This window comes from Phodopus roborovskii, unplaced genomic scaffold, assembly GCF_943737965.1.
Source record: "Phodopus roborovskii unplaced genomic scaffold, PHOROB, whole genome shotgun sequence".
Taxonomy (NCBI): domain Eukaryota; kingdom Metazoa; phylum Chordata; class Mammalia; order Rodentia; family Cricetidae; genus Phodopus; species Phodopus roborovskii.
In genome coordinates, this window is record NW_026126598.1 from 10,749,468 (window position 1) to 10,774,556 (window position 25,089).

At 46.7% G+C, this 25,089-nt stretch overlaps 2 protein-coding genes across 4 annotated transcripts in view; both read left to right on the forward strand.

Annotated features, from left to right (window-relative positions):
* The first annotated feature begins 332 nt into the window (after positions 1-332).
* Zp3 (zona pellucida glycoprotein 3) lies at positions 333-8,265 on the forward strand. Its single transcript, XM_051204976.1, has 8 exons — positions 333-641; positions 2,716-2,834; positions 4,053-4,156; positions 4,242-4,419; positions 5,043-5,160; positions 7,158-7,249; positions 7,355-7,491; positions 8,054-8,265. Exons 1-8 carry the CDS (start codon positions 333-335, stop codon positions 8,263-8,265), a joined length of 1,269 nt encoding a protein of 422 aa, XP_051060933.1.
* A 9,791-nt stretch (positions 8,266-18,056) lies between these two features.
* Positions 18,057-25,089, forward strand: part of Dtx2 (deltex E3 ubiquitin ligase 2) — a 38,752-nt gene continuing 31,719 nt past the window's right edge. The window contains exons 1-2 of one of the 3 annotated variants that reach the window (XM_051204959.1): positions 18,057-18,208; positions 19,398-19,563. The gene's annotated coding sequence lies outside the window, so the exon portion shown is untranslated. Of the gene's footprint in view, positions 18,209-19,338; positions 19,564-21,553; positions 21,643-25,089 lie in introns of those variants that run through there. The other 2 variants (XM_051204960.1, XM_051204961.1) reach the window with 2 other exon arrangements.

A 25,089-nucleotide genomic window follows, 5' to 3' on the forward strand; every position in this document is an offset into this window, starting at 1 on the left:
ACAAAGCCAAACCAAACAACCCCTCCCAAAAGAGAAAAGAAACAAAATAACCCCCCAAACAGCAATTTAAAAAAAAAAACAACGAAATAAATAAAAACCTGGAATAGGAATCACGTGTGGAGGATAGCCTTAAACTACAAACCAGATTCTAACTATTGGTCCAAGATGAGGTCTGAGGCCACAGGTCTAATAATGTTGGTGATAGGCTCCACCCGAGACTGAGGAAGTCGAGAGAATTCAGGTGGGAGGGAGGTCATCCAGGGATATAAGATGCCTGGATTGTGTCTGCCCCTTGTTCTGCACCTGGCCAGGGCCATAATTCGGGCAGTACCATGGGGCCGGCCTACCAACTCTTCCTGTGTCTCTTGCTGTGCGGAGTCGCCAAGCTATGTTGTCCCCAGCCTCTGGAGCTCCTGCCAGGCAGAACTCCGACCCCAGTAAGGCCCACATCATCTGTGGAGGTGGACTGTCTGGAAGCTGAGTTCCTGGTGACTGTCAGTAGAGACCTTTTTGGCACCGGGAAGCTCATACAGCCGGGGGACCTCACCCTTGGCTCAGAAAGCTGTCAGCCCCTGGTTTCCGTGGATACCGATGTGGTCAGGTTCAAGGCCCAGTTGCATGAATGCAGCAACAGGGTGCAGGTGAGGCTATGGGTCCCTCCCTTGGTGAGGGGAAGGGACACTGAGAGGTTGACTGGGGATGGAACTTGTGAGGGATGGGACTGTCTCCTTTCACTGCAAATAGGGAGTGGTCACTGATGGAGGAGGGTGTTGCTACAAGCTGGTGAATGGGGGTGGGAGTGGGGTTCTGGAAGAAGCTGTGTTCTTGGGACTAGCCTACTCACCGGACTCTGGGTTCTCCTGAAGATCTGTGGTCCCTTCCCACGAAGAGAATGCTGGGTGATGAGCCTAAGAGTTGGAAGTGAATGCAGAGGGTAGCCCATGTTCTTGCTAGAGGCACCAAAAGTCACTGCCAATAGCCGGGCATTGGTGGCACACGTCTTTAGTCCCAGCACTCAGGAGGCAGAAGCAGGAGGATCTCTGAGTTGGAGGCCAGCCTGTTCTACAGAGCTAGTTCCAGGACAGGCTCCAAAGCAATACAGAGAAACCCTATCTCAGAAAACCAAACAAAAATAAAACCAAGCAAACAAAATCCCGCCAAGGCATGCCTGGTTGACATATGCCCAAAATCCCAGTACTTGCCAAGTAAAGGCGAGAGAATTGGGAGTTCAAGGACAGCTTTTGGCTACATGATAGGCTGTTACAAGAAAAAAGAGCAAAATAAAACACCTGAACCAGGCACATGCAGTAGTAATCTCAGCACTGGGAAGGCTGAATTGGAAGGCTATCAAGGTCAAAGCTAGACAGTAACAGAGCATGCCTCAAAAGTGAAAATAAAAATATAAAAATCTGGATCCAATCACTAATAGGGAAAATCAATAACCAGTGCCGGGGACTGGATCCAGCACATTTTAAGGCAAATAACTTGGAGTTTACAGCCACGCCCCCTCCACATGTGCACTGTTTGAGAGGGGGTCTTGTATCTGTAACTCTGGCCTTTGCTTTCTTTGATGCACTGGGTTTACAGGGGTGCACCACCATGCCTGGCAGCTTTGAATTAAAAGATGTTTGGGAAAGAGGACATTCTGACACTCTTGACAGCCAGTTGTAGACATGGCTCAGTCGGTAGAGTGCACACCTAGCATAAGACGCTGAGTTTGAGCCCCAGCACCACAAAACAATGGGGTGGTGTATGCATGTAATCCAGCACTCAGATGAGCAGAGGCAGAAGAACTAGGAGTCCAGGGTCATCTTGAACTACATAGCACATTTAAGGATCGCTTGAGCTATCCTTAACAAAAGCCTGTTCAAAAAGTTTCAACTGTGTCGGGGTGGTAGGTCCAAGTGGATGAGGCTGAACCTGGAGACAGGTGTAGGTAGACCTTGGATAAGCCAGGCTGGACCCTGCTTGGCTCATCAGTTGATCTCAATCACTTCCTCTCACACCTTCCAGTTAGCTGTATATAATTCTTCCTTCATTGCACAGGGCCTAGGAATGTGCAGAAGAGTGTGCAGTGAAGAAAGGGTCCATTTCATACACCTATGGGGAAGTCGTCATTCATGCCGGGGTAATTTTCCAGTGGTGCAGCTACTTTGGGGTCACCCATGTTTAGTAGATAAGCCCCCAAAACTCACAGGTGTCCTAAAGCAGACTTTGGAATTGAACTTTGGTTTGTAATTCAAGTATCTCTTGAGAGGCTGAGGCAGGAGGATTGAAAGTTTGAGGTCATCCTGTGCTCAACCTATCTCACAAAACTAGTAACAGCTGTTCAACTTTTTTGGGGGGTTTCTCTGTAGCTCTGGCTGTCCTATAACTCTCTCTATAGACCAGGATGGCCTCAAACTCAGTTCTGGCTGCCTCTGGTTTTTGTGTATGGTGTTTCGCTTCTGTGTACATGCATCATGGAGGGTGGGTGCAGCCCCTAGAACTGGAGGGCTACTCTAAATCACTGAGCTCTCCTCCAGTCTAGCTTGCTTCTTTACTGACCAGCAGAGGGCAGGGTGAACTGAGCCTTCTTAGGCTGGATTCCCTGAAACTTCTTAGGACAAGTAAGCCTCCCCAGGGTGTGTGGTTTGTATCTTGTAAATTACAATTTTGCAGCCAGGCAGGGCAGTGGTGGCACATGTTTTCACAAATCTTACAACTTTGCTGTAGGTGACAGAAGATGCTCTGGTGTACAGTACCTTGCTGCTGCATGAACCCCGCCCTGTGCGTGGCCTGTCCATCCTGAGGACTAACCGTGCGGAGGTGCCCATTGAGTGCCGCTACCCCAGGTCAGTGCGGAATGGACTGCTAGGTCCTTGGGAAGGGATGATGTTGCCTTCAAGTGGGACAACCATTGTTGCTCTGAGGAAATGGATTGCAGCTGTGATTACTGTAAATGGTAGCCTGCTGAGGAAAACCCAATGCCAGGTGTGGGCTAAGGGACTGATTGCCTTTTTTCTGAGAGGAGAGAGACCAAGTTGAGACAGGATTCAGTGAAACCCAGGCTCAAACTCCTCCCCTACCTCCACTTCCTAAATGCTAGGTTATAGAGTGTGCTAGCAGGCCTGGCTTCGTTTTGTGTTTTCACAGGATGACCTGGAATTCTACTGTAGACTTAGCTGGCCTTGAACTCCATGATTATCTTAGCCTCCCAAGTGCTGGGATACAGGATGGAGGCGGTGTGCCTGGCTTGCTTGCAGCCCCCCCACAATCCATGTGTGGTGTGTGTGTAGGTGTGCCTGCACATGAACACAAGTGTTGATCTCCCAGACTTGTGGGCTGTGACCTGCATATGTCCCATAGTAGCCATGGATATAATATAGCCAACCACAGAGTCATGATGTACTGGGATGATAGGCTTGCATCACAGTTAAGCACAGCCTTTTGCTTTTGTTCATTTGTTTTATTTTGTTCTTTAGACAGGATTTCGTTATGTATCACTGGCTAGCCTGGCATTGGCTTTGCAGACCAGGGTGGTTTTGAATTGTGATCCTACTTCCTGGACCTTTTTGAGTGCTGGGATTACAGGCATGCACTACCACACGTGGTCTATGATGTGCTGGGATGGAATAGGCCCCATATAAGCTAGGCCAGTGTTCTATCGGCTATGTCCCCAATCCACCTTTATTTGAAATCAAGTCAGAATGGGACACTATTTTTCTTCTTGCCCCAACCTCCTGAGTGCTGGGTTCACACCACTTCTGGCTTCTGCTTGTCTTTTACCAGGGCCTAATTTGATCAGATTTCAGTTTACTAATGGAGCTTCTACCCTCAGACCTGTTTTCTTCCATGCTTTGGGGTCTGATCCCACGGTTGGAGTGCCTGGCTGCTTTCAGGTTGTAGGTATTCAGCGGGGTTAAGGGACCGGTCCAACCTTTGGGGACCTTGGCCTGGCTACCTAGTTGATCATCTGAGAACTCTGTCAAAAGAGGAGGGGTGTGATGACCCTGCACCACACACTGGGCCAGGATGGAGTTGCATGGAAGCAGCTGTAGTTTCTCACACAGGCAGGGCAACGTGAGCAGCCACGCTATCCGGCCCACCTGGATTCCCTTCAGCACCACTGTATCCTCAGAGGAGACCATGGCTTTTTCTCTCCGCCTGATGGAAGGTGAGTGGGAGGGGGCGGAGGTTAGGGGAGGGGGGAGTGCAGATGCCTCTGGACAGTCTCTTAGTCCCTGTCTCTGCCCTTTCAGAGAACTGGAACACTGAGAAATTGTCACCCACCTTCCACCTGGGAGAGGTAGCTTACCTCCAGGCAGAGGTCCAGACCGGAAGCCACCTGCCACTGCAGCTGTTTGTGGACCACTGTGTGGCCACACCTTCGCCAGACCAGACTGCCTCTCCCTATCACGTCATTGTGGACTTCCATGGGTGAGACCTGGCCTCCTTTCTAGGGAGTCACTTACTGCCCCTTGGCTTCTTAAGTATTTTACTAGCATAGATTATATGAATTTTGATCAGATTCACCCTCATTACCTTCTCTGGCTCCCCACTCCCACTAATGCCCTTTCTCCTCACAACTAAGTTACCTTCTACTTTGAAGTCTTAAAACAAAATCCTGTTTCAGTCTTTGGAGTGTTGGGATTACAAGAGTGAGCCACTTTGTCTGATACCATCTTGAGAAGAGGAGCTTCCATCAGATTAGCCTACGGGCATGTCTGTGGTTCTTTCTTCTTAACTAGCAATTGATGCAGGAGGAGCCAGGCAATGAAGTAGGCCTGGGTATGTAAGAAACAACCGAGCAAGCCTTAGGTCACTTTCCTTCAGGGTCTGCCCTTCAGCTCCTGTCTCTAGGCCCCTCGAGTTCCATCTTGGTTTCCCTCAATGATGAACTGTAGCCTCTGAAGCCAAACACTGTTCTCCCCACCTTTCCGTTGGTCCTTTTCTATCACAGCAACAAAAAGCAAACAAAGACATCTGGCTTCGCAGGAACTTTGGTAATGAGATGATCTAGCTGGTAGATTAATGCTGTTCTTCACTTCTTCCCTTCCAAGATGCCTTGTGGATGGTCTATCTGAGAGTTTTTCTGCATTTCAAGCCCCTAGACCCCGGCCAGAGACTCTCCAGTTCACAGTGGATGTATTCCATTTTGCCAATTACTCCAGAAATATGGTAATGAAATTTCTTGACAGTTGAGCATAAGCCTGAACCTCTAGTCTGGTTATCCATTACCAAAAGTGCTTCCCGTGAACGAATGGCCTACCATGCTAGAAATAGAAGGTAACAAGTAGAAAAAAAAGCTGTGGGCTCAGTGAGGCCCTCAACCTGTATGGGTTTGTTGGGGCTTAAACTGGAGAACTGGATTAAAACAGGAGCTGGAGAGATAGCTCAGCAGTTGAGTGCTGACTGTTCTTCCACTGACCTGGGTTCAATTCCCATCACCTACATGACAGCTTACAACTGCCTGCAACTCCACCTCCAGGGGATCTGACACTCTCACACAGACATACATGCAAGCAACACACCAATGTACATAAAGTAAAAATAAGTCAAAAAAAAAAAAAAGTACTGGCTGGCGGGGCCACGGTGGTGGCACACACCTTTAGTGCCAGCACTCGGGAGGCATGAGGATCTCTTGAGTTCAAGGTCAGCCTGGTCTACAAGAGCTAGTTCCAGGATAGCTTCCAAAGCCACAGAGAAACCTAATCTTAGAAAAAAAAAAAATACTGGCTGCCCTTTCAGAGGACCTGGGTTGATTCCTTATGATGGCTCACAACCATCTGCAACTAGTTCTAGGGATCCAACATTTTGTCTTCCTCAGGCACCAAGTATGCGTGTTTGTGCATGTATGCAGGCAAAACACACAGTAATAAAATAAAAACAAAACCCTAAACAGCTGGGTTGGGCATACTGGCACACATCTATTTTATTTTGTTCATTTTTTTGAGACCGGGTTTCTCTGTGTAGCTCTGGAGCCTGTCCTTGACCTTGCTCTGTAGACCAGACTGGTCTCAAACCCAGAGATGCACCTGCCTCTGCCTCCCCAGTGGTGGAAGGGATTAGAGGTGTGTGCCACCACTGCCTGGCTCACATACCTATTTTAATCTTGGCACTCTGGAGGCAGAGGCAGGTGGAGCTAAGTGTGAGGCTAGTCTGATTGTAAATGTGCGGTCCAGGCCAATCAATGTGAACATAGTGAGACCTTGTGTTCCCCCAGAAAACAAAAGTTAATTCCCAGGGCCGAGGAGATGGATAGATAGCTCATCAGCTAAGAGCTCTTCTGGAGGACCCATTGTGCCTGGGCTATGGAGCTGCTTCAAAAAGGTATAAGCTGGGGGCTGTGCATAGAACTCCAGAGTAGTCCTTCTGTAGATACACAGGGCTCTGGGCTTGAGCCACAGCACACAATCCATAAACACAAATCAAGTCGACAGTTATATTTTAATTATATTTTTGTATTGTCTTTTGTTTTTGAGATGGGGTCTCACTATGTGTCCTGGTTAGCCTGAGGCTCACTATGTAGACTAGGCTGGCATTGAACTCACAGATCTGCCTGCCTCTGCCTAGATTTTGAAGGATGTATGCTACTGCCTAGGGCTTAGTGTGTGTGTGTGTGTGTGTGTGTGTGTGTGTGTGTGTGTGTGTGTGAGAGAGAGAGAGAGAGAGAGAGAGAGAGAGAGAGAGAGAGAGAGAGTGAGTGTCTAAGGACAAATGGAAGCTGGTTGTCTTCCTCTACCAAGTGGACTCCAGGGATCAAACTCAAGTTCATTAGTCTTGGTGACAAATACCTTTGCCCAATGAGCCATCTCTCCTTCACCAGTTTTAAAACTTTTTTACTCAGAAAACTGAAAAACTTGATGTGTATGTGTGGATGCCTGAGTGCTAGTCTGTAAACATCATGCAGAGCCTGCAGAGGCCAAAAGGGATCCTAGCCATGTAGGTGGTGGGAATTGAACTCAGGTCCTCTGAAAAGTTGCCAGTATTTTTTCCCCTCACCCCCCACTCCAGATAGGCTGTCCTGGAACTCGCTCTGTAATCCAGGCTGGCCTCGAACTTGGATCCACTTGTCTCTGCCTCCTGAGTTGCTGCACTGCCATACCCGGCTTTCTACATGACTTTAAAGACATTGATGGCATCTTTAAACTCAGCCCGCTGGTGACTCGTTTCAGGTCTATATCACTTGTCATCTCAAAGTCACTCCAGCCAACCAGATCCCAGACGAGCTCAACAAAGCCTGTTCCTTCAACAGGACTTCCAAGAGGTGAGAGGACCAGGATATGGGTGTGGGGCCCCCAGAAACCCCACATCTGTTTCTTCACCTAAACAATTGGCACCAGGGGTCTAAGCCGTTTGTGTTTCACCTCAGTTGGCTGCCAGTAGAGGGCGATGCTGACATCTGTGATTGCTGCAATAAGGGCAACTGTGGTAGCTCAAGCTATGCAAAGCACCAGGCCCATGAAGTGAGCCAGTGGCCCAAGCCAGCTTCTAGAAACCGCAGGCACGGTATGTCACAGGCATGATCCATTCATTCCTCATCCTCTTTAAGACACCTGCTGTCTTTGCTTCCTTTTTCTCCATCAAGATGGTTGACTTGGGGAATGCCAATGTCGTCTGGGACTTGATAATATCTTGAATCTCAAGAGGGTGCTGAGCTCTTCCCAATCCACTGAGACAGAGCAAAATGAGACTTAGGAAACATATTCAACTTGAGAGCTGAGTGATAGCAGCCCTGGGGAGGCTAAGACAGATCACAGTTCCAGGTCAGCCTGGGCTGTGTAGGAGACCCTGTCTCAAGAAACCAAACATGAAAGGCTCTACAGTAGAGTGCTTGCCAAGAACCCCCCAGTGAGGGGCTGGGGTGTGGCTGAGTGGTAGAGCACCTGCCTAGACTCTCCCAGTGAGGGGCTCAGGTGTGGCTCAGTGGTAGAGCACCTGCCTAGAATCCCCCAGTGAGGGGCTGGGGTGTGGCTCATCAAAGCTCTTGACTAGCATTCTTGAGGTCTTGGGTATGATTCTCTAGACCAAGCATAGAACAAAACCTTCCCCATGTTCTGTTCTTTTACAGTGAGAGATGAAGCTGATGTCACTGTAGGGCCTCTGATCTTCCTGGGAAAGGCAAGCGACCGGGCTGTGGAAGGCTGGGCCTCTTCTGATCATACCTCTTTGGTTCTTGGCTTAGGCCTAGCCGCAGTTGCATTCTTGATCCTGGCTGCTATTGTCCTTGGTGTCACCAAGCAGAGTCACACTACTTCCCATGTTGTATCCCTTTCACAATAAAAAGATCCAGTGTCTGAATGTGGTTTATTGCCTGTATCTGAGTTGGGGAGTAAGGAATTGGTGATGGCTCATGCCTCTCATCTCAACACTTCAGAGGTGGAGGCAGGAGGGTTTTGTAGAAAGTTGGAGGCCTTCCTAGTCTGTGTGACACTGATAAACATAAACTTATAGGGGATAGAGAAATGGTTACTGACTAGGAGCACTTCCTGTTCTTCCAGAGGACATTTTTCAGATCCCAGCATCCACATGAGGTGGTTCACAATGTAGTTGCTGGGATCTACTTGAACCTCCAGCTCTAGAAGATCTGATGCCCTTCTCTGGCCTCCACAGACATCTGCACACATGCGTACATTTAAAAAAAAAAAAAACTTAAAAAACCCCTGTAGCTAGTAAGCTCAAAGCAGAAAAACATCGCAAATTAAGTTGACTAAATTTTGTTGTTTCTCGAGATAGGGTTTCTTTGTATTGCTTCAGAGCCTGTCCTGGAATTAGCTTTGTAGACTGGGCTGGCCTCAAACTCGGATCCACCTGCCTCTGCCTCCCAAATGCTGGGACTAAAGGCGTGTACCACCAACGTCCAGGGGTTGTCTAAATTTTAGTTCTGGGTGATTACCCAGAGTAGCATTTTGGGGTATGTAATAGTTGTGGGTTCTGGGAGATTCGATTCCTTTGGTAGTTAAAGGCCTCAGAAGGGGTGATTGGGAATTACCTGGGTCTCATGATTCAGGAAGAGTTGTCTCAGCATATGTTTTTACTCTCCTAAGTCCATTCACTCTCAGCTTCAGTGGGAAGGGTTGCTTTCGTTTGGGTTTGAAACCTCCACTCAAGTGGACTGAGTACCACGTTGCCTAGTGAGACTGTGGATTAAATCCGGGGCCTTGCACATGCTAACTAAGAAAGTGCCCCACCACTGAGCTTACATTCCCAGTCTAGCCTAAAAGGCAATCCTTTTTTTTTTGTTTGTTTGAGATATCTGGCCTTAGACTTGCATAACTGAAGACAAGCTTGAGTTCCTGACCATTTTGTTCCTGTCTCCCAAGTTCAAGTTCTAGTACTCCCAGCATGCACGACCAAGCTCAGCAGTATCTTGCCTTTTCTAGCAACTTGACATGACACTCCCTCAGAGCTTTTTGTTTTGTTGTTTTTCAAGGCAGGGTTTCTGACATTTCCTGGAACTCACTTTGTAGACCAGCTTAGCCTAGAACTCACTAAAATGCACCTGCCTCTGCCTCCCAAGTGCTGGGATTAAAGGCATCTGCCACCACTCCCCAGTGGCATTTAGGACTTTAATGGGCCAAATGAATGTTTGCCTGCTGGTTGCAGTTGTTAGGCATAGACCTACAGGAATCGGAGGATGCTGCAATATAGCAGCTCGTGGGGGTCATGCTGAAGGCAGATACTCACAGGGCTTGGGCTGGAGCTGTAGTTCAGGAGCAGTATGCTTGTCTAGTGTCTATCACTGTGAAGAGACACTATGACCTTGACTCTTGTAAAGGAAAACATTTAATTGGGGTGGCTTGCAATTTCAGAGGGTTGAAGTCCATTATTATAGTGGGACTTGGTAGCATGCAGGCAGACATGGTATTGTAGAAGGAGCTAAGTTTGACATCTTGATCTGAAGGCAACAGGAAGTGAACTGTGAACCATACTGAGCTTAGTTTGGGCTTAGGAGATCTCAACCCTCCCCCTCCCCAGTGACACACTTCAACAAGGTCATGCCTCCTAATAGTGCCACTACCTCTGGGGTCCATTTTCTTTCAAACCACCACAGGTAGAATGCACAAGACTATCTCCAGACTTCCTGAGATGGGGTGTCATGAAACCAAGGCTAGCTTTAAACTCTTGAGCACCCTAGGATTATAAACTTGTAACCAATGATACTTGGTGTCTACAATGTATTTAGAGCAAGGTATCCTCTTGGTCTACTGAGGATGTGGAAATTCCTTGATATTCAAGTGTTGACTAGAAATGTGACTGATAGCTGGGGAGGTGTCAAAAATAGATGGGTCAAGTTTGAGATGGCTCAGCTGGCAAAGGTACTTGATGGCAAACCGAACACCCTGAGTTCAATCCCTGGAACCTATAGGGGAAGAACAGGTTCCTGTGTGCCATCCTGACTTCAACACACACATCAGTTTTTAACTTTTATTTTTTAATTTTGTTTGAGACCGGTTTTCTCTCTGGCTTTGGAGGCTGCCTGGAACTAGCTCTTGTAGACCAGGCTGGTCTAGAACCCACAGAGATCTGCCTGCTCTGCCTCCTGAGTGCTGGGACTAAAAGCATGCTCCACAACCACCAGGCCCAGAAATTTTTTAAAAACAATTTTAAAAACCAGATAGAAGAGTGTGAAAGACCAGGTTGAAGATGTGTGTGTGTGTGTGTGTGTGTCTGTCTGTCTGTCTCTCTCTCTCTCTCTCTCTCTCTGTGTGTGTGTGTGTGTGTGTGTACATACACAAGGGTAAGTGGAGGATTTAGAATTACATATGTCTTGGGATTTTGTTTTGTTTTTTGAAATTGGGGCTCTTACCTAGGGCTGACCTTGAACTTGTATGTTACTGAGGATGACTTTGAATGGACTTCCCTGCCTATATCTCCTGTGTGCTGGGATTACAGTTATAATCTACCAAATCTAGTTTATGCATTGCAAGGACTGGAATTCAGGCCTTTATGCATGCTAGGCAAACTATCTGCTGAGCCATATCCCCAGCCTGACTATTTTGAGACATGTGTTTACAGGATGCTTTGAACTTACTTAATGTAGCTGAAGATGACCTTGACTTCAAGATCTTCCTGCATCCCAGGCACTAGAATTACAGGTGTCCCCCATTTTGCCAGCTTCCTTTTTTCTTGGCTTTACAAGACAAGAGTTTCTCTGTGTAATAGCCTTGGCTGTTCTGGAACTCAATTATTAGCCTCGAAATCACAGGCCTGTCTGCCTCTGCCTCCTGAGTACTGGGATTAAAGGTGTGAGCCACCATGCCTGATTTGGCTTTTTTTTTTTAACTCTCTCTCTCTCTCTCTCTCTCTCTCTCTCTCTCTCTGTGTGTGTGTGTGTGTGTGTGTGTGTGTGTGTGTGTGTGTGCACATGTATGTGAGGGAGCCAGAGGGCAATTTTATGGGAGTTGGCATTCTCCTTCCACCATGTGAAGCCTAGCTATTAGACTCACGTTATCAGACTTGGTGGCAAGCGCCTTTACTCACTGAACCATCTCATTGGCCTCAAGTTCTTGTGTTTTTGTTTTTTGTTGTTTAAATTATTTTGGTGGGGGTGGAGGCTGTCTCATACTGTAGCCCAGGCTGGCCTGGAGCTAGCTACTTACCTTAGCTTTCTAGGTACTTGGATCATGTGTGTGCTACCACGGTGTACTGACTGATACAGCAGAACTGTTGCAAAGAACTCTGGGTTGGTCAGGTGGTCCATTTGCCATCTTACTCCTGTCAGTCATCTCTGCCTTGATGGTTTTTTTCAAGACAGGATTTAGTCCCAGCATTCGGGAGGCAGAAGCAGGCAGATCTCTGTGAGTTCCTGGCCAGCCTGGTCTACAGAGTGAGTTCCAGGACAGGCTCCAAAGCAATACAGAGAAACCCTGTCTCAAAAACCAAAACCAAACCAAAACAAAAAACAAAAAGAAAAATAAATGGGAAATTTATTTAGAAAACTATTTAAAAATGTGTGTGGGGGGGTATTTCGCCTGCCTTGTGTGTCTATGCATTCTGTGTACCATGTGTATGCAGGGTCAGCAGAAGGCATCAGATCTCCTGGGACTAACGTCCCAGATGGTTGTGAGCTACCTTATGGGTGCTTCTGAGCAAACCCAGGTCAGGTCCTCTGCCAGAGCAATCAGATGAAGCCAGAACTGGGCATTGCATCTCCTGAAGCTGGACTTACAGATGGTTGGGAGCTGCTCCATGTGGGTTCTTGAAACCAAACTTTGAATTCTCTGAAGAGCAGGGCATGCTCTTAACTGCTGAGCCCTCTCTCCAGCACCCAACAGGCACTGTTCTGTGAGTGTGACTCCAAGGACATGCTGGGGCCATTTCTTTAATGAAACTCCATCTGTTCCTTGTCCTCAAGTTCCCGGGTGCTGTGACAGTCTGAGAGCATGTCCTTCATTCAACTGTTCTTTCATTTCCTCATAACAAAGAGGAAGCGGCTGTGTCTGTGGTACAGAGGAAGTATGACTAGGATTTGACGTGCAGGTGGGGCCATCTGATCTTCAGCCCAAAAGCTATCCCATCCCCAGGAGCGGTGGCCTCCACCAGAGATACTGATGCAGGATTGCAAAAGAAAGCATTATGGAGACATGGAAGAGGGTGGAGACTTTGTTCCTGCCATCTGATCTGCTTTAACTGATGAGAAAGGTAGAAATTATGGTCATTTGGGGCCCGGTAATGCTTTCCCAGGAGAGACACATCAAAGATACCAAGGCCGTGATTAGTCTGCGATTACTTAGAGATAAAATGATGTGTAACCTGGGCTGGCATGATGGCTCAGTGGGTAAAGGTGCCTGAGGAATGGAGTTCAATCCCTGGTTCTCATAAGTGAAAGGAAAGAACAAACTCATGAGAGTTAACATTTCATCTCCAGACATGTGCACACACAAAAACGTCTTATTTATTTGAGACAGGGTTTCTCTGTGTAGCCCTGGCTGTCCTGAAACTCACTCTGTCGACCATGCTGACCTCAAATTCAGAGACTTGCCTGCCTCTGCCTTCAGAGTGCTGGGAAAAGAAAGGTGTGTGCCATGAAACTTGGCACTCTGTTTTTGTTTTGTTTTTTTTGTTGTTGTTGTTTTTTTGTTTTTTTGTTTTTTGAGACAGGGTCTCTATGTAGTCCTGGCAATCTCAGCGATGAGTGTAGATAAGGCTGGCCTTAAGATTCACAGAGATCCTCCTGCCTCTGTCTCCAGAATGTGCCTCCATGCCTGGCTGTCAACTTTTTTTAGTTGACATTAAATTTTATCTTTCTGCTTCACCACATTGTTTACTAAGAAAATTTCTTTAACATTTTTAAAAGATTTTATTTTATACGTTCAAGTATCTTGTCTGAGTGTATGTCTGTGGACTATGTCCCTGCAGTGCCTGAAGAGGCCTGGAGGGGGCGTTGGAACCCCTGGAACTAGGGTTATAGATGGCTGTGAGTTATCATGTGTGTGCTGGGAATCCAACTCTGGTCCTCTGCAAAGTAGCAATCACTCTTAGTCACTGAGATATCTCTTTCCAGCCACTGAAATGTTTTGCTTCCCACTCCCTACCCCAGATACAGTGTCATTGTATAGCCCCAGTCACCCTGGAACTCAGAGACTCACCTGCTCTGCCTTGGGAGAGCACTGTAAAATTAATTTTTTTTCCCCCTAAGATTTATTTTTTGTGTAGTGTTCTGCCTACATGTATGCCTGCAGGCCAGAAGAGGGCACCAGATCTCACTACAGATGGTTATGAGCCACCATGTGGTTGCTGGGAAATTGAACTCAGGACCTCTGGTAGAGTAGACAGAGCTCTTAATCGCTGAACTGTCTCTCCAGCCCCAAAATTCATTAATTTTTAATCTTACAAGTTACACTCTTTGGACAATGTTGAACTGGACATACAGTATTTTCTTCATAACTTTTAAAGATTCGATTTGAGAGCCACCAAGAATGCCTTACAGACTCATCATAAAGAAACTTAATGGTAGTCAAGTGTGGCATGCCCTTAATCCCAGGGCTGAGAAACCCTGTTTCAACTCCCCTCCAACCCCCCCCCCCACCAAAAAAAAAAAAACAAACCTACAGAACACCCATACTTGTCCTTCTGGGTGTACTTCATTCTTTCCTGGAGAATCCTTCTATCTAAACAAATTTATGTTTTAAATTATGTGTATGTGTGTGAGGGCACACATGTTGGGGTGACAACCACTCATGGTTATTCTATCATGAGGTTGTTGGATTGAACTCAAGTCACCAAGTTTGGTGGCAGGCACCTTTCCCCACTAAGCCGTTCTGCTGGCTCCCCTCCCTTATTCTCCCCTCCCCTCCCCTCCCTTATCCTCCCCTCCCCTCCCTTATTCTCCCCTCCCCTCCCTCCCATCTCCTCCCCTCCCCTCCCTTCTTCTCTCCTCTCCTCTCTCGGGTTTTCTCTCGGGTGTAGGCCTGGCTGTCCTGGAACTCACTTTGTAGACCAGGCTGGCCTTGAACTCAGAGATCCCCCTGTTTCTGCTTCCTGAGTGCTGGGATTAAAAGTGTGCCTAACCCCCCCTTTTTTTTTTTTTATTTTATTTTTAATAGATCCAGCTTTGTTTCATTCTTGGCTCACCATAAAATTCATTTATCTCTTAAAGCATAAATGAAGCACAAATCCCAGTTTTGCCAAGGTAGATTTCTCTGAAATGATACCGATGAGGTATGGGGAATTGTGTCCCAATAGCTTGAGAAAATTTCAAATTAACTAGGGCCTAGAAATATAGCTTAGTTGATAGAGTGCTGGCTAGTAAACATTAAACTCTGGGTTCAAAACCACATGAACCGGGCCTAGTGGTGCACAGCTGTAATCCCAATGAGAGGGTCAGAGGTTCAAGCCCATCCTCAGTCACAGGAGGAGTTTGAGGTGAGCCTGGGCTTTTCTTGACCACACATGGGACTAGGAAGAATATTGGCGGCAGCTGGAAGTCATCTTGACATGTTACCCAAACCTCCTTTTCCTCTAGTATTTATGGCAGCTTCCTACGTTTGATTTTGTCCCCAAGGCCTCAAGTACATCCTACGGTAACACTTAAGGATGGGTTGAAAACTTTGCCTTCGTGATTCATAGAGGAAAAAGGGAAGTTGGACATGGATGAGTCATTAAAGGACTGAAAATTACTGTATACAAAGTGAAAATGTCAAAAATCTGTTTAAGACTCAAAATTATGCACATATAATATATATATATATATATATATATATATAAATAACCTATTCAGTCCACATGTTACATATATATATCATATATATATGATACACACGTTACAAGGATCACCGCACCAATGTTATCATAAAGCTTGAAGGGTACCTTGTGTGGGGGACCATGGTGGGCGAGGGTCACCGAGGTGGGGAACAAACACACGGCAGGCAGCCAGAGCTTAAGTGTGAAGTTTTAATAGAAAGGGAGAGGGAATGGAAGAGAAAAGAGGTAAAGAGACACAGAGACAGGACAGAAGAGAAGAGAGGCAGGAAAAGTCCTGTGTGCCCCAGGAGAGCACACAGAGCAGGAACAGAGAGTGAAAGTGTGTGTGTGTGGGGGGGGGGGAAGTCTGTCTTTTAAAGGGGTCCTTTGCACCCGCGTCCAGACTACATAATCATGGAACCCTAGGCTGACCAGGGTACTGCCTGAGTGCATTCTGCCGGGTGACAGAGGCAGGCCAGCATAATGCCTGAATTCTTATTCACATATGTAAAAAGAGGCCACAGATTTGTGAAGAGAGCAAGGAGGAAGGTACTTGGCAGTGCTTAGAGGGAAGAAAAGGTGGCGGGAGCTATGAGGTCATATTTTAATTTCAAAGAATAAAAATCTTCAAAGAAATCTTAATTCGTTTGCTTAGATATTAGAAAAAAGAGTTGTGGCCCATAGCCACCATCAAACTAGTTAAGTCAATCCATGGGCGCACAAATCAATTGCATCTTTATTGAAAAGAATAAAAGGTGGGGTGGGGGTGTTTCTTCACTTTTTTGGGGTGTTTGTCTGGGGTTTGAATTTAGGTGATTTAAAGCAGATTTAAAATAAAAATTGTTTTTTTTTTTAATTCTTTATGCACAGAATCTGAAATATGAGGCTACAAGGTTAAAACAAACTGAATTACACAGTGAGGTTCAGCCTGGGCTGTATGGGGAGCAGTTGTCTTAAAAAAAAAAAAAAGGATTGGCTACAGTTAAAATCTGGGGATGAATTAAGTATGAACACAAGGCCATCAAAAGGGGTCAGCAAGTAAAGATACTTGTCACAGAGTCTCATGACTTGAGTTCAATTTCAGGACTCACATGGTAGAAGAGAACCCAAAGGGATTTCCCTTTCCTCTATAGGCATGCTGTGGCACACCCTGTCTCTGTACAAAGAAATAAAAAATATGAGCCCTTGCTTCCTCTCCAGGCTTGGGCTTAGGTTCCAGCTAAATGCATCAAAGAAGGTCAGGATCATCGGGAAATACGGGACCCACTATGGTGCCTCCCTCCGGAAAATGGCGATGAAAATTGAAATCAGCCAGCACGCTAAGTACACCTGTTCCTTCTGTGGCCAGACCAAGATGAAGAGATGAGCCGTTGGCATCTGGCATTGTGGTTCCTGCATGGAAACAGTGGCTGGTGGGGCCTGGACCTACAACACTACCTCTGTCGTCACAGTGAAGTCTGCCCTCAGAAGACTGAAGGGACTGAGCAACCAGTAGAAATGCTACCGCCTGAGACCCGCCTAGCCTCTAATAAATGCAAGACGGAAATCAGCAGATGGGAGGGGTCTGTTCAATTCTCCAAGGGCTGGGGATATATGTAGCTGAGCTAGAGCACTTGCCCAGCACGCTGGAAGCCCTGGGTTTCTAACCCCCATCCCCAGCACTGCATGAAACTGGGAAAGATGGCACACACCTGCAATCCCAATGCTCTGCAGGTAGATGCAGGAGGATTAGAAGTTGAAGACTGTCTTTGAAGCTAGGTTAGACTACATAAGACCCAGTTTTCTCAAAAAACAAAACCCTCCTAGGAGGGGCTTATATAGACAGCTTTTGCCGGACAGACTTGTGTATTCCTTGGGGCTGTGAAGTCATTAAGATCTTGCACGTGGGCCCTGGGTGGTTACCATCATCACCAGGAGATGCCAGGTGCCATCCATTCATCAGAAATAATGAGCAAAGCAGCTGTGTCTTATCAGACTGTCCCTCCAGAGTGTCAGATGGAGACCAATTAGCAGAGGCAGGAAGCAACACAATTCTGCCTTTCCAAGCAAAACAGTAGCAAGCATTCCAGCCCCTCAGCTACAATGCCGAGGCCAGGCCTCTCTACTTCTTTGGCTGTGCTCATCTTTTCTTGCTTCTGGGTGAGCTGGGAGCTGACTCCAGGAGATGGAACATGCTCTGTCACATGAAGTGGAGTTTTAAGGACTTCATTTGCAAACACACGGGTCTCCTGTCTCCTAGCTAGATAAGTGTGCCAGGGCTTAAACAATTAAAAAAAAAAAAAGGTTATTTTCTTAATTTAGAATTTATGTTTTTTGAAACTGTAAGCTCAGTCATTAGGAAGCAGAGGCAGAAGGATCAGGAGTTCAAGGCAAATTCGAAGCCACTGTGAGCTACATGAGACCCTCACTCAAAAATAAAATAAAATAAAAAAGTGAATTCATAGCTGGGGACTCGTTAGTAGTGAAACACTTGCCTAATGTGCTTGCCTTGAATTTGATCCGCAGCACCACAAAAAAGAAACATCAGGGGCTGGCAAGATGGCTTAGAGGGTAAAGCGCTTGTTGCCAAGCCTGACAACTTGTATTCTATCCACGGAACCTACGAGAAGGTGGAAGAGGAGAACAGAATCCTAAAATTGTTTTTTGACCTTTATATGTAACCCACTCCCATCATATACACACAATAAATAATAGTAATAATAATACGGAAACATGAAAATTATTAAAAACCAAATGAGTCAGTAGTTAATGGAGTAAGTCAGTAAGCAGGTGAGTGAAGGAAGGTTGGGTTCTTTAACATTTGCTGGTGCGCTTTGGTTCCTCCCACTCCGCCTTGTCAGAACTACATTTCCCAGATGGCACCACGCGAGGGGGCACATGCGCAACGCGGCGCTGGGAGGCTGCGACGCCGAGTTTCACTCCGGCTGCCTCCCGCTCGTAGTCGGAGCTATAGTCGGGGGCTTCTTGCCAGGCCGAGCCCGAGCTGAAGCCGGAGGTCGGCGGTCCTCTCCACCTGTCCCCTCTGCTTCCCTCAGACTCGGTGAGCGGGGCGGACGGGCCACCTGCTGGTGCCCGGGCTGGGGTCCTGAAGGTGGGTGGGTGGGTTGAGGAGAGGGGGCTATTGAGCCAAGCTGGGACCGGAAGGGGGCGGTCGTGGGAGGGAGGGAGGGAGGGCCGTGCCGGCGGGATGGGTGAGTCCTGGGGGCGCTGGGAGCATTGGGCTCTGGGGGCACCAGGGTCCTGGCAGCGGGAAGTCGTAGTTGGGACGCTCTGGGCGTTGGGGACAGAGCTGGGTGTGGTGAGAGCCCTATTTTTGCAGAGGCGGGGGTCGCCTGCCTGAGAGAGTTTGAGTCCTACAGGACCTGGAAGAGCAGTGAGGCTGTTGCTTGCTACCCTGGTTCCCCGAGGGGACAGTTTCAGCCCGGGAGGGGGGGGGGCTGCATTCAGGCAATAGTGCGCCACCACTGACTGGGAGTTGGACTTTGGAGGCGTTTGCTTTTCCATTCTCGGTCTCTCTCAAACTGGGTCCCTGGGGCACTTTGAGGGAGTCTCTGTTTTGAAGCTCTGCTTTTCATCCTGTTCCTCAGAGCCAACTGCGGGTTGCCCGCCTTAGCTTTGCCCCCACAAAGGCACAAATGCCAATGTGTACAGAGGCAAAACCTTTAAGGAGCGCTGTTTCTGTATGCCACCCTTGCCCCTTTATAGTTCTGGAGAGCCCAGAGATTTGCAGCACGCTTGTAATCCTAGCACTTGAGAGATGAAGGTATCCGGGTAGCAAGTTCAAAGCTTCCTTGTGCTGTGTAGCAAGCTGTGGTGACTTTTGCCTGTACTTTCCACACTTGTGAGGCAGAAACATAACATGAGAGTCAGGAGTTTCAGGTCAGCCCTAAGCTGTATACTGTGTCCCTTTCTCAAAAAAAACAAACAAACAGAAAAAAAAAAAAACTAAAAAATAATTCTATAAAGTGGATTTCTAGTAGCCAGAAAACAGCTACTTAGGTATCTAGGCCCTTTGTTTATGTATTGTGAGGACTGAAATCTTCATACAGCCTTTTCTGGGAAAGGGTTCAGTTGTGTGAACTGAGAAAGACTGCCATACCTTTTACTCTCTGCCCAGGCTGCTGGAAAGTAAATCTGGTAGTTTCCAGTCTCCAGCCACAGTACACTGGATCCAACATCTGGGCGCTCGTTTTCTCTTCATTGAAGACTTAATCACCTTTTTGGCAAAGGTACCTCGGGATTGGTGTGGCTGAGTCAGCAAGCCCTCAGATTTGCCGGGTTTTTGTTGTTTGCCATTCATATCAAGATGGGAACTCAGACAAGTTATTGCTCCTGAAGATCTGGTGCCTCCATCAAGAAGGGACAGTTTGGTGCCAGTCCGTCAAGTGAGAGGAGGTGAGAGCCATGGGGAAATTTACCGTCTTGCTTTTGAAATCTGGCTTTCAAAGGAGAAGGTGGGTGTGGGCATGGAAGGGAGATGGCTTAGTTCATACAGTGATTGTCTGACAAGTGTGAGGATGCAGATTTGCTCTCCAGAACCAATGTAAGAAGCCTGGCGTGGTGCTACTGTAATTCTAGTGCTAGGGAGGAGACAGGTGAATACCTGGGGTTTGTTAGTCTGTCAGCCAGCATGCCCTATTTGGAGGAACTGCAGTCTGGGCTGTTCTCCAGTCTCCAGGAGCACTCATGCTTCTATGCACACATGTACATAGAGATGCAGGCAGCATGGGCTGTGGGGTCCTGGGCTTCTAGGAGCAAAATGAGGCCTGGGAGTTGATTGTTGACTGCCAGTTGTTGCAGATAAATTTGGTTGGCTTCTTGCCAACACTGCTCTGTCTAACCAGTCAGAGGATGTTTCCTACCTTAGGACGTGCTTTATGGGCTGAGAGGAAGCCTTGGTAGAGTGTTCAAGCCCCAGCATTTCCAAACATTTTATCTTTTATTATTACTTTGGGCTTGTTTCTTTGTTTTGCTTTTTTGAGATAGGGTTTCTCTATGTAACATTTCCTGGCTGTCCTTTAACCTACTCTGTAGACCAGGCTGGCCTCAAACGCACTGAGATCCACCTGCCTCTGCCTCTTAAGTACTAGGATTAAAGGTGGATGCCATTACTTTCCAACTTTGTTTTGTTTTTTTTTAATTGTGTATTTATTTCATGTATGTGACATAGTGCACATGTGGAGATGAGAGGACAGTAAGCATTAGTCAGTTCTCTCCATCATGTGAGTTCTGGAGATCTAATTTATTTATTTATTTGAACTAATATTTATTTTTATTTAAATTTGAAACAAGCTTGTTTTACATGTCCTGTCATCCCCTGTTCCTCCCACCAACCCCCATCCCATCCTATCCCATCCCCTGTCTGCTCCCCAGGAAGGGTGAGGCCTTCCATGGGGAGTCTTCAAAGTCTGTCATATCACCTGGAGCAGGGCCTACGCCCTCCCTCATGTGTCTATGCTGAGGTAGTATCCCTCTATGTGGAATGGGCTCCTAGAGTCCATTTGTATACGAGGGTTAAATAATGATCCATTACCAGAGGCCGCATAGAATAATTTATTTTTATTTTATGTTCATTGGTGTTTTGCCTACATGTATGTCTGTGTGAGGTTGTCAGATCTTGAAGTTACAGACAGTTATGAGCTGCCATGTGGGTGCTGGGAATTGAACCCAGGACCTATGGAAGAGTAGTCAGTGTTCTTAACCACCCTGAGCCATCTCTCTAGTGCCCCACCCCCCTTTAAAAATTATTTATTTTTTATTTATTTCAAGTCCTAGAAATGTAAATCAGATGATAAGGATCAGCAGTACCTTTACCTGCTGAACCATCTTGCTGCCCCTCCCCCAAATCTTTTTTAAGAAAGAATACTCTATCCCTTGCTGCACAAACCTGACTACCTGAGTTCTATCTCTGGTAGAAGGAGAGACTAGATTCCTGAAAGCCATTCTCTGACTTCTGTATACCTCTGTTGCAAACACAGACCCATACTCACACAATAAATTAAAAGGAAAACATGCCTAGCAAGGGGATGCATGCCTATTATCCTGTACTTGAGAGACTTAGGCAGACCTGCAAGTTTGAGGCCAGCCTGGGCTATGTAACCCATTTACCCTTACATGGTTATAAGTTGTAACCCTAGCATTTAGTAAATTGAGGCAAGAGGATCATGAGTTGGGACCATCCTGAAGTATGAAGTGAATACTAACCCAGCCTTGGCTACATAGGGAAATACTGTCTCAAAATGAAAAAAAAAAAAAAAAAAAAAAAAAAAAAACCAACAACTGACCAACAAACTTATGCTTTGTAGGCTACAGAAGTGAGTCACTGTTACTGCATTTGAACCAGAAATGTTCATTTTTTTTGTTTGTTTGCACAAACCTCTGCCAGGTGCCAGACAAGATCTTCTGGCAACTTCTTGGGTGGAAAGACAGACATGCCAGTTAGTGACAAGGTGTTGTGATAGATGTAGCACTAAGGTGAGTCACAAGGTGAGTCCCCCTCCTCCAGGAGGAGGTAGGCAGCAGGGCCAGGAAGGCTTCTGGAAGTGATGGCCAGGGTGAGCTGCAAAGTAAGACTAGGAGGAGAAAGCCTGGAAGGGTGTCACCATTTGCATAATCAGGAAGCTTTCAGGGACAGTGAAGCTGTGTTGACTAGAACAAGGGGTGTGGAGTGGAGAGGCTGGGAATGTGGGTAGAAGGCAGAGTATATTTAGTCGGTTCTGAGGGCCTTGCTGATTGCTAATGGCTTGTCATCCAAAGATATGTATACCTGGTCTCCATTGTGGCCCTGGTAACGCTCAGCCTTTAAGAGATGGACTCTCAGGGTAGAGAAGATGATTCAGTAGTTAAAAACACTTCCAGGTCTTGCAAATGATCCTACTTCCGTTCCCAGCACCCATATCTGGCAGCTCATAACCATCTGTAACGCCACTCCAGGGGGTCCAGTGTCTTCTTCTGGCCTCTGTTGTCACTCTCCTGAATATAGCATACCAACATACAGCGCATGCATGCATATAAATAATAAAAAAAATTCTTGTAAAGAGGTTATTAGCCTCAGAGTAGATTAATGCTGATCTTGTGCAGTGGGTTATGTCTCCCTGAAGTGATACAGTTCTTCAGAAGATGGGTTGAGAGAAGACAAAGCCACTCCCACGCACTTGGTAACATCTTTGCCTCTGTTTCTCTATCTCCTTCCCTACTCAAAAGGGCTGGTGCCATGTATTAATGGACCCTCCAGCCATTACAAGGATGAGCTAAATAGATTGCTTTAGAGGCTGGGAATGTAGCGTAGTTGGTAGAGTGTTTGCCTTCCATACTCAAAGTTCCATCCCCAGCACTGCTTAGGCCTGGTGCCACAGTCCTGTCATTCTAGCACTCAGGAGGTGGACGCTGGAGGAACAGGAAGTTCAGAGTTGTCATGGCCAGTTTGTCTCAAAAATAACAAAGTTAAAAAAAAAAAAAAAAAAAAAAAAAAAAAGCAATAGTAAGTTTTTTAGCTTATTAGTTATTCGGCACCACAAATGTACACCAGAGCTCTGGAGACTAGAAGGAATTTAGCGGAAGTCCATGAAGGATAGGTGGAATGCTGTAGACATTAAGAACTGTTTTCTCTCAGTTGGGCACTTGAGAGCATGTGTTTAAATTGGGCCTTGGGGCTGTGATGTAACTCAAAGGCAGAACAATTGCTTAAAGTCTGCCCATGAGGGGTTGGGGCATGGCTCAGTCAGAGTCTTGCCTAGCATGGTCAGGGCTCTGGGTTCCATCTGTAGCACTAAAAAACATTTTCGTTGAAAATATAGGTGAAGACTGAGGAGTTGACTGGGTAGGAGAGGTACTTGTGCACAAACTTGAGAAGGTGAGTTTGGATCACCATAGCCCATGTAAAAAGTGGCCTTCTCAGTGCACGCCTGCAGCCCTGGTGCTGGGAAGGTGGAGACAGGGCAGTCCCAGGGGCTTGGTAGCCAGCTTTTTTGCTGAATGGTTCAGTGAAAGCTCTGTCTCAAGAAATAAGGAGGCCAGGGCTGGGGAGATGGCTCAGTGGCTAAGAAAAAGCACTTGCTACTCTCTTAAAAGACTGAAGTTCAGTTCCCAGCACCCACATCAGGTGGCTTACAAAAGCCTGTTACTCTAACTTCAGGGAACCATCTTGCTTCCATGGGTACTCACACACAAACACAAAATCAGTCTTTAATGAGAAAATGAGTTCTGTGGAAGACATACAGTATCAACTGTTGACCCCCTGTCCCCCCACACACAGAGCAAGTACAGGAGGGGTGAGGATAGTCTTTGGGGTGGAACAGAGCATGGAGGTGAGGGAACACCATCTTCAATCCTATCTTTGGTTGTTTATGATCGAGTCCTGCCCAGAATGCCCTAGAATTTGCTATGTAGTTAAGCCTACACAGAGTATCAAACTTGGAGTGACAGGCCTGCCTCTGTCTCCAGAGGGCTGGAGTTACGTGTGTGTGCCAACATATTATAATGGCTGTGAGCGTTGCCCTACAGAATGTGAACCGTTTTCTGAGATTCTGGGGAGGGGAGGGAGAGACAAGATCAGAACAGGCACTTGAAGGGGCTAATCTTGCCCCTGTGTTTGAGGTAAGACTAGGAGAAGTGAGGCCAGCTGGGAGGACACACTTATGACTATGGGAAGCAGAAGAGCCAAAGACAGATGTGGCCAGTGGCAGCTCAGGAGGTGATGATTGTGTAGGCTTGAGGTAGCTCTTAGGGGGTGTGGGCAGAAGGTTGTGGGACCAAGGAGCTTCAGTTTTTCTCATGGCTGCCTGAAGTAAAGTGGAACCTGGGAAATCCATGAGGCAAAGGAGTATTGTGGAAGGAAAGTGAGAGAGAGAGAGAGAGAGAGAGAGAGAGAGAGAGAGAGAGAGAGAGAGAGAGAGAGAGAGAATGTGTGTGGGGGGGGCACCCACCTATGGATGCATGCATGCACGTTTGTACGTGGCTATGTGTTCATCTGTGTGTGGAAGCCAGAGGTTGATGAGAGTCTTCCTTAACCCCTTTCACTATCTTATTTTTTTGACGGTCTTTTCTGGAGCCCTCTGATCCTGCCCAGTGAGCTCTAGGGACCCTCCTGTTTCTGCCTTTCTAGTGCTGGGATTGTATTCCACGTGGATTATGGAGAATTGAACTGAAGTCTTAATGATTGCAGAGCTTGCACTAAGCTGCTGAGCATCAGACATTTTGAGGAGAATTAAGAAGCCAGGAGAGAATGAGGCCATGGGTTGCAGAGAAAAGTTCCTCAGCCCACAGATGATAGGGCTTTGGGGCACTTGAGTTCAAAGCTGACGGATCCGTCACATAGGTGATTGTTTATCAGGTGAAAACAGAAACACAATTAATGCATACACATTGCTCTTCATGCATGGTCTGCTGTTCAATATTTTACATTTTTTTTTTTTTTTTTTGAGATGGGTCTCCTATTCTCCTATATCCTAGGCTGGCCTCTGGTCCACTGTGTAGTCAAGGATGATGTTGAATGCCTGATGCTCTTGCTTCTTCAGCCTCCCAAATATTGGGATTATATGTGTGTGCTACTTTATATGTGTTCCTGATTTTTTTTCTTAATAATTTATTTTTCTGAGCTGAGCTTAGACTCAGGGTGTATGCACACTGCTAAGCAAGCATTCTACCAGTGAACTATATCCCTGCATCTGCTTTCTTAGTATGTATGCATGTGTGTTTTAATATACTTAACTTAGTTATATTTTATCTATTTATTTTGTGTGTATACGTGGGGTGCTTGTGGGTGCACATGAGGGAAGGTCAGAAGACAGTGTGTAGAATTGACTCTTTCAGCCTCCTGGATCCCAGAGATTGAACTCAGGAGTCAGGCATGTCAGGCTTGGTGACAGCACCTTCATGTGCTAAGCCATCTCATCGAGCATTGTGGTTTTTTTTTTTAAGACT